At 31.9% G+C, this 13,124-nt stretch overlaps 1 protein-coding gene across 1 annotated transcript; it reads left to right on the top strand.

The window, feature by feature from the left end:
- Positions 1 to 9,536: 9,536 nt before the first annotated feature.
- On the top strand, positions 9,537 to 10,490 carry LOC123204773 (AP2-like ethylene-responsive transcription factor CRL5). The gene has a single exon (XM_044621572.1). The coding sequence runs from the start codon at positions 9,537 to 9,539 to the stop codon at positions 10,488 to 10,490; it is 954 nt and encodes a 317-aa protein (XP_044477507.1).
- Positions 10,491 to 13,124: the final 2,634 nt, after the last annotated feature.

The raw sequence follows: 13,124 nt of genomic DNA, 5'->3' as shown, positions 1-13,124 counted from the left end.
AATTATCTTTCAAAAACATCATAGTTCACCTAAATTTTCAACAAAATCTTTAAAGATTTTAGACCTTAAAAAATTTGAATTTTGCTCCAATTCATCCAAAATTCGGTTTTTGTCTTAAAATACCTTTTTTTGATTATCCTTTTTGGATTTCGACTATACCATTGGATTTCTCTCACCATTTTTAACTTGGGTGTGTATTCAAATTTCAAATGTGTGAATGTTCATTTACATTTTTGCCCTTGTACATACATTTGAAGCCATGGTGCATTTCATCTTTTTTTTATTGCACTCAATATGACATTTATACTTCTTCTCTATTTTCCATTTGAAAACTTACTCTTGTGCTTCATTTTATTTAAGTTGATACTTATGTGATTAGTTTGTGCATAGTTAAGCACTTGTTAGTTTATGTGATATATTCGTGTATTTTACATGAACTTACACTTTACATTGTCTAAGCATTAGTACTCTTACTTGGATGATTATGATTGTTTGAATTTTTTTTTGTTGGTTTAGCCTTCATAATCATATCTTCTATGTATGTGTTAAGGTATTTTAGTCTTTTTTTTGCCTTATGGATATATATCTTGCTTATTTTCCTTTTTATAATGACAAAGGGGGAGAAGTTATACATGTTATATTCTATATTTGATTACGGGTACATTTGATTATGACTATGGATGTGATATTTAATGTCTATGGATTTTTCACATGTTTTGATGTTTTATCTTGTTTGAATTGTTAATGCTCTTATTTTGATGCTCATACTTATTTAGACATTATATTCATGTACTATGTCTTGATGATTATTTTTGGCCCATTTTGGTGGTCATTTGCTTTCACATTCTTTTGTCTCCTTGATTATGTTATTTTATCCATTACTTTATTCTTTTTGATAATGACAAAGGGGGAGAAAAGTTTGATTGGTGATTGCTATTTTCATTTCATTGATGATGTAGATATTTTAATGAATATATATGTTGTGGATATTTTGATAAGGATATTTTAATGAACATATTATTAGTTGCATATATTCAGGGGGAGGAAACTTGATTTTTCAAGGCAAATTCTTGCAAAAATTTTTAAAAATCAAGTGTTTTCTTAACTTCAAGGAAATATATTCATTGATATATTTTATAAAATTCCTTGAAGTGCATATGTGTTTGTCATCATCAAAAAAGGGGAGATTGTTGACTCAATGAGTCATTATGCTCTTATTTTGATGATAACAAACTAATATGTCCTTAAACATATTGACTAATGATTTTACTTGAGTGTGAGCTTAGATTGCAAGGATTTATCTAATGCACTTGAAGGAGTTTCAAGATGGAAATGAAAGAGAAGAGTCAATTGAAGAATTATTGAAGATTTGAAGAAAAACTCAAGTGTTAGGTAGATATATTTGTAATTTAGAGCATTCGTTTTGATTAGAATATTTATTTGCATGGGATAGCTCACTTGAAAACTCATTTTCATATTTTTCATATTTTGGGTTAAAATGTCGTTTTTCAAACTCATTGGTTTAAGTCAATTCTTTCACTAAAGTTTATTAATTCTTTTAAAATGATGAAGTTTTGTGAACTACATTTTCATATCTTAAAGTTGGTTTTGAAAGAATTTTCAAAAAAATGGTTAAATTGTCACTTTTCAAAGTTTTAGGGGTCAAATTGTGATTTTTGAAAATTCAGGGGGTAAAATGCAATAAAATTTGGTCAACCGAATTTGACCGACCGAATCAGCTTCCGAATTGTCTAGAAGCCATGTATTTTGGCTTCAGAAATTCGATCAACCGAATTAAATTCGATCGACCGAATTTTGGTTTGAATTTTTCCAACGGCTAATGTCACGTAAGCTCCACGGAAGTGCCACGTCACATCCGATTGACCGAATTCCATCCGATCGATCGAATTGTGCGTTTTCTAGAAAACTAAAATGGCTATCTTTGTGCGCAACGGTAACTTTCCTTATTTTCCCCTATATAAACCCAATCAATTTCGTTCGAAAAGAATTTTTGCCACCAAGAACTTTCACATATTTGAGAGCAAATTAATCTTGAGCTATTTACTTGCAAATTCTTCTCTCTAATCAAAACCCTTGCTCATACACTTTGTAATTTCATTTGCATTGGGTTGTACTAAGTTTTAACTTTCATATACACTCTTGAGAGAGATCATATTTTAATTTCATACTAAAATTCGTGTTATAAAAGAGTGAGGTTCACTCTTGGAGAGATTAGAAAATTTCTTGTGAGAGAAATTGAGTTTCAACATTTCTAAAGGTTAATAGCACCGTGGAAGCTATTTTGGTTGTGAAGAAAAGCTTGGTTGAGGTTTTAGTCAACCAAGGATTAGTGGAATACTCCAAGGGAGAAAGCTTGGAGGAGTGGACGTAGGCCGGGTTGAGCCGAACCACTATACATCGCGTGTTTGATTTTCTCTTCCCTTAAACTTATATTTTATGTTATGTTATTTTGATTGTATTGATTATTTGAAATATTTTAGTTATTTTCATACATTGGATTAAAAATAGGTAGCATTATTTTATTTGAATAAATTGCTTTAATTCTCAAATTTGGTAAAGATAGTTTTAAAATTGCCTAATTCACCCCCCCTCTTAGGCCATTCGATCCTACACGGTGTACCCCTTTTATACTCCAAAATCCTTTATTACTGCGGTCTTACCTCATGATGATCAATTTCCTATAGTCATTCGCAAAGATATGCGTTCAACTCTTAATCCTTATCTCATCTATAATTTTCTTAGTTATCATCATTTATCTTCACTATACTATGTTTTTGTATCTACTTTATACTATGTTTTTGTATCTACTTTATCCTCTGTATCTATCCCTGTTACTCTTCATGAGGCATTATCTTATCTTGGATGACGACAAACAATGGTAAATGAGATGTCTGCTCTACATGCTAATAATACTTGGGAACTAGTTTCATTGCCTCCTGGTCACTTAATGATTGGATGTAGGTGGATCTATATTATTAAAGTTCGTCCGGATAGTCAGGTTGACAGATTGAAAGCGTAGTTGGTTACTAAAGGATATACTCAGACATATGGTCTTGATTATTATGAAACTTTCTTTCCTGTTGCTAAAATGTCCTTTGTTCGCTTATTTTTATCTATGGTTACCATTCGCCATTGGCCTTTGCATCAGTTAGACATCAAGAATGCTTTTCTTTATGATGAACTGCAATAAGAGATTTATATGAAACAACCTTCTGGTTTTGTTGCTCAGGGGGAGTCTGGATTGATTTGTAAGCTTTGTCATTCTCTATATAGCTTAAAACAATCTCCTCGTGCCTGGTTTAGTCGGTTTAGTACTGTTATTCAAGAATTTGGCATGCTACGAAGTAAATTTAATCATTCAGTGTTTTATAGACATACTCCATAGAGACAATGTATCTATTTAGTGGTCTATATTGATGATATTGTTATTACAGAAAATGATCAGAAGGGTATTGAGTAATTAAAGAAGCATCTGTTTAGTCATTTTCAAACCAAAGATTTGGGTCCACTCACATACTTTTTTAGTATAGAAGTAGTTCAGTTTAAATCTGGAATTATCATTTCTCAAAGGAAGTATGCATTGGATATTATGAAAGAAACATAAATGTTAGATTGCAAACCTATAGATTTTCTCATGAACCCTAATACTATGCTCTTACATAGACAGAGGGAGCCACTTACAGATCTTGGGAGATATCAAAGGCTAGTTGGGAAACTCAATTATCTCACTATCACACAACCAGATATTTCTTTTGTTGTTAGTGTTGTATGTCAATTCCTTCAGTCCCTATGTGATAGTCATTAGAATATAGTTATTCAGATTTTGAGGTACATTAAGAGGGCACCTAGAAAAGGATTGTTATACGAGAATAAAAGGCATACTTAGATCGTTGGGTATTCAGATACTGACTAGGCAGGTTCTCCATCAGACAAACGTTTTATTTCTAAGTATTGTGTATTAGTTGGAGGAAATCTAGTATCATGGAAAAGTAAAAAGCAAGATGTTGTTGTTAGATCTAGCGTAGAAGCAAAATATCTTGCTATGGCCTCAGTCACTTGTGAGCTTATCTGGTTGAAGCAATTGATTCAAAAATTAAAGTTTGCAGAAATATCACAAATGTTATTATTTTGTGATAATCAGACTGCTCTTCACATTTCCTTGAACCCTGTGTTTCATGAAAGAACAAAACATATAGAAATCAATTGTCATTTTATTCGAGAAAAGATTATATCAGGCTGTATCTCTACAAGTTATGTTAGTTCAAATAATCAGTTAGCTGATTTACTTACTAAATTTCTTCGAGGTCCGCGAATTAGTTTCATTTGTAACAAGCTTTGTGCATATGATTTATATGCTCCAACTTGAAAAGGAGTGTTGAGTTGTATTTAGTTATATTAGGAAGACTATCAAACCATATTAGGATAGAATATGTATTTTAGGGATTTGATTTGATTTATTTCCTTTTATATCTTCCCTGTAATTGTATGTATTGTAACATTTTGTTCTCTGAATAATAAGAAAACAATATTATGAATTCACAAAATTAATCTATATCCCCCATGCCTACCGCCCATCTTTAATGCAAGCTTTTCTTTATCACAGTGGAAAGTCATTTATTTATATCACTTCCTCTTAAATTTTTATCACTTACAAATAATTATATTAACATTATTAAAAAAAGTTCAATAGAATAAAATCTCAAATTTAAAAAATATAATTATTTAATATCCTATAAAATAAGATTTAATGTGTTTAAACTGGCTCATTAAAAGTCTTCTAAGAAAACCAAATGAAACTAAACCTAGTGAAGGAAAAAAATGGTGCATATTTTATCTAATATGTAACATATTTCAAAAATTTACTCCTCCAATAAATGTTCTTCCTCTTTGTAATGAAATTAATTTGGTTGCTTGTTAAGTCATTACATACTGATATTATACACTAACTTTTCAAATGTTAATGTTGATAGTGTCTTGGTGAATAAGTTTGTAAGGTTGTCATTAGATTGTATTTGTTTGACATTATTCTTTCAGCTCTATTGAAACTCATAAGTATAAAAGAACTTTAGTGAAATATGTTCAATTTTGTCTCTTTTAATTTGAGTAATACATAATACATTGTCTTCATATAATATGAAATAAGTTTTGGTTGTAGAAGGAAGATTGCATATATTTTGCATGTGATAGATAACAGACTGTAACCATATTTATTCTCGATTAGCTTCATGGAAAGCTAAAATCTCTAAATGATTCGAAGATGTTGTAACCAATGTCTATTTGGTGAAATGTTATAATATTGTTATATCATTATAAGTAAACACATACCCCTTTGCGAGTAGGTCTTATGAAGGTAAAAAAGATAATCGATATCTGCATATCTAACCGAATTAGGATTTTTAAGAGATTTGACATAATAGAATAATATCAAATCTTAAGTTTCATATAGGTAAGGAAGTATATGTTTAATTTTATTCCAGTGGTGATAGGTTAGCATAGAGCTAAATTGGGCGAGTAAATTTACTAAAAATGATATATCTGGTCTAGTATATTAAACCAAATATAATAGGATATCAATGACATTAAAATACGATACTTCAAGATCGAGTATTTTTTCATCTTCATCTTTAGAATGAATTGGGTCATTTTTCGGACTAGAAAACCAAACAACTATTAAGTGCTCAAAAGATAAATTTTATCTATATTAAAATGTTTTAGTAATTTTTCAATATACATTGATTGTTGGATAAATATTTTATTTGGATTATATTCAATATGTAAATTGAGAATATTTTATTTTTCCCAAATCCTTCATCCTGAATTCATTTTTCAAGTATTCAACAGTTTTTTAAAACTGTTAAAGAGTCTCAATCAAATTCATATCATCAACATATACTATTATAATGATAAATTTCGATTTTGACCTTTTTATAAATACTCATGGGTATATAAGGGTATTATATAACCTTTTTTATCAAGTATTCATTGAGGTGATTGTACCACATTCTTTTAGATTGTTTTAATCCATACAATGATCTTAGTAGCTTAGTTGTGTACAAGCCTTTTGAATTGGCCTTTTGAATTGACCTTTTTTGCTAATGGTGCAGACAATTTAACTTGATTGTTTTAATCCATTCTCTTCAAGGAATGGGGCAATACTAGTGGGGTGATTTTGATGGTTTTGTGTCAACGAGCAAATATGAGAACAATTCAACATATGATTTTCCAATATTGCTACTACAAAAGCATATTTTAAGGATGATATTGATTCAAAATATCTTTCCCCGGTATTGCTATTAAAAGAGCATATTTTAAAGATAAAAGGCGAAGAATATTTTCTATAACATATTCTTAAATATTTTCTCTCCAGATAACCATAGTTAGGGAAAGATTCTGAACATAGTAGAGTTGTACTAACTTATAGAACCATTGGAAATATTACTGAGTTCTAATGTTTAAATCTATTTTTCATATTTTTTCACAAATTAAGTGGATCTACCATTATATCCGTATATTTAGCTCGTAATCGTTTGTGTTTGTGATGTTGGAGAAAAAATAATGGTCTTGGATTTGTCTTTCTAGAACACTTTATTTACTTGCTCCTTTAAGAGTCATATATTTTAGGTAGGGAATTATGTTAAAAACCTATTTAAAATAATTTTATCCATCTAATCTTAGAAACTTCAGGTTTAAATATTATCTCATATTCACAAAACTTCTAGTTTAATAAAAATGTATTAGGATTAATTTTTAAAACTTCAGGGTAAGATATTATTCCATATTTATAAGACTTCTGATTTTTGTAATTAATATTTAGAACACTGAGTTTTGAAATATAGTATTTTAAACATTAGATTCAATGATATTTCAAACTTCATGTTCATATTTTTCACATATTTGCAAATTTCATGTTGCAAATAAGATACAGTTATAATTATAATATGAAAATAATGAAAGTATAATTTAAAAACAAAAGTAAGAGGTTTAGGTTCATATTTGTCCATATTCACAAAACTTTTGGTTTTGTGATTAATATTCAGAACATTAAATTTTAAATTATAACATTTAAAATCTTAGTTTTGATAATATTTTAGACTTTATATCCATATTTTTCTGTGATTTTGCAAATTTCAGGTTAAAAATTTTTACAAATAAGATACAATTATAATTTGTGTGAAACAATTGTAAAAATAACATAAACGTAAATAACCACAATTTGTTTTTTCACATATGGGAGAATAAATATAATAACATAAATATAAATAACCGCAATTTGTTTTTCACAAACTAGAGAATAAATATAACAACATAACTATAAATAACCGCAATTTGTTTTTTACAAACGAGAGAATAAATATAACAACATAACTATAAATAACCGTAATTTACTTTTCGTAAACGAGAGAATAAATATAACAATAGAAATATAAATAACGACAATTTGTTTTTCACAATCAAGAGAATAAATATAACTACATTGATATAGATAAACGTAATTTGCTTTTCGTATATGAGAGAATAAATATAATAACATGAATATAAATAACCATAATTTACGTTTTAAAAACAAGAGGATAAATATAATTAAATAATTAAATAAAATAATAGTAATAATTGAAACATCTATAATTTATTTTTTACAAATATAATAATATCATAATTGAAATAACCGTATTTATATCACACAAACGTGATAACGACATAATTGAAATATTTATGGTTTGTATTTTATACATAAAACAAATATTATAATTGAAATATTTATATTTATATCATATAAATAAAATAACATAATTTAAATATTAATGGTACAAAAGAAGGATAAAAGAAGTAAAGTTTCTTTAATACGAAGAAACGAAATACTCTCAGAAAGGCTATCAAATTACATCACATCATCAAAGTGGGGATTATACAATTTTCCCAATGCCCCCCATAGCCAATGAAATTAATCCATTTTCCAATGTCCACCGCCCCATATGCAATGCGAGGTTTCCTTCATCGTGGTGGAAAGCCATTTATCTATAACAATGATTGCCTTGTTCTCTTTACCAAAAATCATACTGTAATCTAGAGGTGATAATGCCCCAGATGAGATCAACTTTAGTGTGACCAATTAGACCAACGGGTTAGGTTAGAGATTAAGATTTATACAGTAATGAATTTTATGGAAAGAGATAGTTAATAAGAAGTATAAAACTTATCATTCGATCTTGTATATAGGGGATCGGGATGAGTCTTATAGTAATAAATTGAGATGGCCCAATATTAATGAGCTAACCTATTAATTATAATAAAAAAATATATATTATAATTATTAATTAATTAATTTTTTTAATAATTTTAAAAATAGTAATAAATTAGGCCGGGTCAGCTTATGAGTCTTATGTCTTAGTCTAAGTCCCAACTTGCTACAATAACAAATCAGGCTTTTCTTGGCTAGACCATTTTCCTATACTTCGGGTCACGCTGACACCTTTACTATAATCCTTTTTAAATTACTTTTTTCAATAGCATTGAAACAATTTTCTCATAAAAAAAAAAACATACAACATTCATCCATTGAAAATTCCTAAATTCTTACCCAAATTGGAAAATGCAACCCCAACAAGAAACATTTAAAGTTATAATTTCTCTCATCAAATTTTCAGGATAAATGAAAAAAAAAAAGGACAGATTCAAACCGAACAGGCTCAGACTTAAAAGTTGACTTGGCTAAATTAGATTTGGTTTAAATTCGTTTACTTTGAATATGACGCGAGTTTGAGTTAAGAGGTTTGACTCATTTTAAAACTGAATCAAACTCGAGATATAGATAGTTCGAGTGACGAGCTGGATAGATAGTTTGATTCGATTCAAATTTGATTTATAACTTGATTCGAATTATATTAAATAATTGTTAAACAATATCTTTTTACCAATGAACTATAAATTCAAACCACAAATTTGAGTTATATATCTGATCCATAAATTTGAACCATAAATTCAAATCAAACTCGAACCGAATCATTTTTATTCAAATTGAACTCGATTCATCTTTAATATTGGCTTGATGAATTCGAACTAAGCTATTTTTTACTTAAGCCGAAAGGTCTTTAGGTTTGGTTCAACTCGGTTTGTATATCAAGATAAAATCATCTACCCTATTCCGGTGATTATATCCATGCAATCCTTATTGGCCAACCACATTGGGCTGGGCTTTCTTATTTCTTTAGGCCACCGACTTATTTCAACAGGCTTCCAAATAACAACACATTCTAAGAATTCTTCTAATATGGTGTCCAAAATTAAGTGACATATCATCCTTTTCATATATTTTCACATCAATTGTTGAATGGGTTTGCAGGTGTAAACTTGATAGGAAACATTTTAGCAGTAAAATAATGTAGTTCGATGGAAACAACATGGCCTGCAATAATACTGTCATACTGATTTGTATTGTTATGGATGATGAAGATTCCATTTGAAGGACACCTTTATAAAAATGGTGGAGCACGTCAGAAAGATAGATGGTTTCAAGAATGGGAGCAGCAGTTCCCGAGAATAATACGAGGGGAAGGAGAAAATCATCCTCCAGGGGTCACCATAGATTTGTTGGGGTTCGCCAGAGGCCATCTGGGAGATGGGTTGCAGAGATCAAAGACTCTCTGCAAAAGGTGAGGCTGTGGCTGGGAACATTTGACACTGCGGAGGAAGCAGCCAGAGCCTACGATGATGCAGCCCGAGCCTTGCGCGGTGCCAATGCACGCACCAACTTTGAACTGCCGCAATCAGGATCAAACTCCTGTCTATCTAATCGTAATAACATTGAGCCTTTTTCATTTGAGGAAGTTTGTGGGGCTGCCACTAAAGCTGATGGCCTTCTTGGTGCACTTAAGGCCAAGTTATTTGAAGGCAGGGGATCCAATGTCTCTTCTTCACGGCTGCAGGATGATTCATCGATCTCCCATAATAACAAATCAACACTTCCTCGTGAGGTTGGGGAAATTAATGTTAATAACTCTGAGGACCTCATTCTCATGGACCATGATCATGGTCGGGTTGAGGTGGCTGCAGCAGCAGCAGCAGCAGCCCATGTTGGTGTTCAGTGGCACCATCCAGGACCAGGACACACTGCATCAACAAGCAACATGGTGTGGTCTAGTGAACCAGCTGTATATCAAGTGACTTGGAACACACAGATGAGCCATGCTCCTGAGAATGGTTTTCATACTACTACAACTCCTACATCTGCATCATGGCCAATATCTGGGGCAAGTGAGACAACGACAATAAATTTTGATCACTACCCGCGTGAACTGCCGACAAATCACACAAGGAAAGTGCCACAAATCATTCCAATCGATGGAGCAACAGAAGGTGTTTGGTCATCAGAGCCACAATTTGTGCACTGTGAGAAGAAGGCCAGTTGGGGTGGTGCTAATAGTAACAACCCTTGGGATCCTCTCCTGTATATGTCCTCCGCCCTGGGATGATAAACCATACCATGATTTCATTTGAGTAGTTGTTTATCTATTCTCCTTTTACGCTATAATTTAGATTAACAATATTCAGTAATTATTCTTTTCAAATGTCATATATATTATAAACTTTGGCACCCTTTCTGTGACAACCTATATTATCAACTATAACCACTGATCCTGATCTAATAATAGCTCTAAAAGTCCCTGATAAAGTAGTCAACAGTCTAATTCATCAGGGAAAATTAATTGGATTCTGTGATTACCCACCTGGAAAATTCCAATTGTAAAGTTTTCAGAACATTGTAATGGAGTGATAGCAATATATTCCCACTGGAAAGGAACAGGCACCGGGAAAAAGAAAACACTCTGCAGATTTTTCCTTTTCAAGAATATTGTGATTGGATGATTAGGCAGGTTCATGTGACTCAGGCCTTAAATGGGATTTTTCCAATTACAAAATCAATGGACAGTGTGACAGTGACAAAATATATTACAGAATATATAACCTGATATGATATCTATCTAATAAATCCACTCTGAAAACCTATATCTCAATGACACAGATGCTATCTAGAAAATAACTTTGTTATTATCGTGTTATTTTTGTCCTAAAGTGGAGATAAAAATGAGAGCTGGCATCTGCTTGAAAAAATAAATAGAACTTTGTTTTCAGGGAAAAGGACTATGTCCCACTCAAATTTTAGGTGATTATCAAACCTACACCCACGGGAGATAAAAAACCTCAACTCCCACCCATAGCCAAATTGCCATCCAAAATTTCAGTTAGAGACACGGTAAAATCGTCATTTTACTTATAAACTTTGAAACTTTAAAATTTTATCATTTCCCCCCTCCAAGTTTTAAAAACTAACACCTCAACCTCTTCTCAAAGTTTGAAAAGTTTAGATTTCACCCCTAGAGTTTGCTTCCTTCTTCGGCCACCACCGACGATCGACGCATTCCATCGATCTCCCACCTCCAACTACAAAGGATGATCCTTCATCTCCCAGATCTGGAAGAACAGACAAAGGATGATGTTTCGTCATCCTTCATCGTCACTTCTGGTTGACACGACTTCGTCGTCTGGGTGGCGCGATGATGAGATCTTTGTCTCTTCGTCGCATGACGAAGAGACCACGACGAAGAGATCTCCGTCTCTTCGTCGGGCCATGCGACCAGAAGATGAAGATCTCTTCATTGCACTACCGCTGTCACACCAAAAGAAAGAGGAGGTCGAAGAAGACATCGGAAGAAGAAGTTAAAGAATAGGGGTGAAACTACTATTTTTGAAAGTTATGGGGGGCCGCTGAGTTTTAAAAAATATGGAAACCCTAGGTTTGGAGGTCAAAATGTTACTTTTCAAAATTTGAAAACTTTAGATAAAGATGAAATGTTAGTTTCTAAAACTTGGGAGGGGGGGAGGCGGGGAGTAATAAACTTTATAACTTTTTAATATAAATAGTAAAATAACTATTTTAACTCTCCATTTATCAGAAAAAATTAACGGAAGTTTGGCTATGGGTGGAAGTTAGGGTTTTTCATCTCCCATAGGTATAGGTTTGAGAATGACCTAAAATTTGGGTGGGATATTGTACTTTTCCCTTGTTTTTAATATGAATGAAATCTTGCCAACCCAGGGAATCAACTAAGTGTTATCACCCTCTTTATGTTGATGTAACCTTTTGTGCTAATTAATAAAAGAACGTTCATGGAAGTAAAAAACATAATGGTTTTGTTGGATATGATGATCCAAATTTTAGAACAGCTGTTCTTAGCGAAGAACGGATGCTTCAATAGTAGAGCATGCATTTCAGTGTGATGAATAAATTTGAACAGAATGTTAAATGATTAGAGTAACGGTCTTATTCTTAATTTGAACAACCACGACTCAAAGTTTTAGAATGAGTGTTTTGTTGAACGGAACAGTTCTGTCACAAATACAGATATGTACTATTCATAGATTTTATTAAGTGTTTTAGAAGCTTATGCGCTTGATATTCTAGAGAACTTGTTTTTTTTGTACTAAAACTTAAGTATTAATGATTTCTCAATCATCTGTCCGTAATTTTCTCCAATTTGGGATTCCACGTCAATTCTTTGTGTTCTTTTGCTCTTACATTGCTTTTACTGATTGTTGTTTTCATTATTTGTTTCCTGGTTTCTGCATAACACGTTTGAAAGTGGCTGCTGCAAATGGTCCTGCCACCCCTGCGTTGATTACCCTTCATAAGATAATAGGACTAATTCTCTCTAACAAGGAAAGCTGACATAAATCATGTTGGTATTATAAATTGTGTAAATACCATGGTGATATGGCCAAGCGGCTGAATGGACGGTGGCTTTTGTCTACTTGGATCTTATTCCAGACAGTCAAAAAGCAACTGGGACACTGTCAGCTACCAGCAAAGGAGGGCAGTACGGATGACAATGGATGGTCATCATCATTCCACAGTTTTAATTTAGCATATGGAATCCTGTTTTTCTTCTCTTTGCTGCACAATTTTACAAAAGCACCAGATGAGGGAACCAAAACCCAGACCTGTAAGTGCTCAAAGAGAAAGATGTACTGGCTTAAGCATCTTCTACTCCAACTTGCTCATCCCAATTCATTTATATGCTGCAGCCTATTCAGACCCTCAAGAGAAA

This window comes from Mangifera indica, chromosome 20 (genome assembly GCF_011075055.1).
Source record: "Mangifera indica cultivar Alphonso chromosome 20, CATAS_Mindica_2.1, whole genome shotgun sequence".
Classification (NCBI taxonomy): Eukaryota; Viridiplantae; Streptophyta; class Magnoliopsida; order Sapindales; family Anacardiaceae; genus Mangifera; species Mangifera indica.
Note: the sequence above shows the minus strand (reverse complement) of the source record. Positions and strands in the feature narration are given on the sequence as shown.

What these genes read in the sequence shown, in the direction of transcription:
- LOC123204773 (XM_044621572.1), top strand. Translation starts at nt 9,537, where the DNA reads ATGGGAGCAGCAGTTCCCGAGAATAATACGAGGGGAAGGAGAAAATCA.